General features: G+C 39.8%; 1 protein-coding gene across 1 annotated transcript in view; it reads right to left on the bottom strand. All coding sequences in view use genetic code 11, as the record gives it.

Annotated features, from left to right (window-relative positions):
- The window catches only part of EGR_10643 (hypothetical protein), a gene marked incomplete at both ends in the record, with an annotated part of 14,807 nt that overhangs the window by 7,500 nt on the left and 5,973 nt on the right, over positions 1 to 1,334 (bottom strand). The window contains 2 exons of the mRNA XM_024499892.1: positions 129 to 260; positions 1,212 to 1,285. Of these exons, the coding sequence (XP_024345688.1) occupies positions 129 to 260; positions 1,212 to 1,285 (206 nt within the window). The remainder of the gene's footprint in view (positions 1 to 128; positions 261 to 1,211; positions 1,286 to 1,334) is intronic.

Raw genomic sequence — 1,334 nt, 5'->3', positions numbered from 1 at the left:
AATTAGTCGGATCAGGATTGTAACTTGCAGTAGAAGAGAGCAAAGAGAAACCGCAGAAGCATTTATATCAAAATGGTCCACTGGAATGGAGGGAGAGAATGCAGAGCGGGATAACGCGAGTCCATTACGGTAAATAAATTATTGAGAAACAAATGCAGCATGGTGGAAGAAAAGAAAACGAACGTATTAAAGGAGGTGGGATAGTTAAGGACTGCGGTTTAGCAGCGAAGAGGAGAAATGTGCATTGACTGGGATTTAGGCTGAGGAGTTAAGATAATCACTAATACCCGTCTGCCTATCATCCACCTACCTTTTACTATCTCAATGCTACGATCCATATGTGCACTTTTCAATCGTCCATTCACATACCCATCTATCCATCTGCAAGCCATGTTGTAAGCACCAAATTACTACATTCATTTTTTCTTTCATTCATTCGTTCATACGTTTATTCCATTGCTTTTATCTTTTGCTCCTCCATCTAGCCCATTCTTTACCTAATTTGCCGACTAACTAGCCCGCCTACTAGTTAATCGTACCACAGACTGATTGACTGAATTAACTTTGCCTGCAAAATCAAAAATGCTGGAGCCTTGCACGGGAATATCACGTCAGAGGTGTGTATTTAAGTGATATTTAGAGGTAAGTCACTTAATAGGATACTTTAAAGGTACAGTTTCTGGTATTGCTACTTCGTCTCAGTCTTTACTCACGACGCTTTCACTCGTTTCTTGTACAAATTCTGTTGACTTTCTGCAGATGCTTTCCTACTACTCCCCCTTAAATATCTACATTTTTTTGTTTGAGCAACTCTTCTCCTTCTTCGCTCAGTAGACCACAAGGTCTGCTGATTTCCCCCTCCCTACACGCCTTCTCTCTTCTTGTGAGCAAATCAGATAAGCCTCATGGAGCCGCCTTGACCTCTTTGAAGTTGCTCTCTGTGAAACGCACGACTGTTTCGCTGACAAGGCCTCCCAACTTTGAAAGCAATTCGGTAGCTGCAGAGGTAGTTCTGTCCTCTTTTCTTGCTGCTGCGTTTGTCGAGGGGCTTGTAACCCCTCCTTTGCGAGTGTGCATTCCTGATTATCATATGCGGCATTTTTTAACCTTTGCAGGTTTCTATATTTTTGTATTCTTTGGATCCTATGTGCATTGAACTATATCATACAATTACACTCTTTTATATCTTTAGTTGTAGTGGAAGTCATTACTTGTCAATTAGTCCAGATTTAAATACATATCTTATTTGGTAATCATGTTTTTGATGAAGTTTTCCGTAATATAGCTAAGAGAAAAATTTTTTGCTGATTAGATGATGTTAACACTGATTTTTT

The sequence above is a fragment of the Echinococcus granulosus genome (genome assembly GCF_000524195.1).
Source record: "Echinococcus granulosus chromosome Unknown EG_S00246, whole genome shotgun sequence".
Taxonomy (NCBI): Eukaryota; Metazoa; Platyhelminthes; class Cestoda; order Cyclophyllidea; family Taeniidae; genus Echinococcus; species Echinococcus granulosus.
The sequence above is the reverse complement of the archived record's forward strand: the minus strand, read 5'-3'. Positions and strand labels throughout refer to the sequence as shown.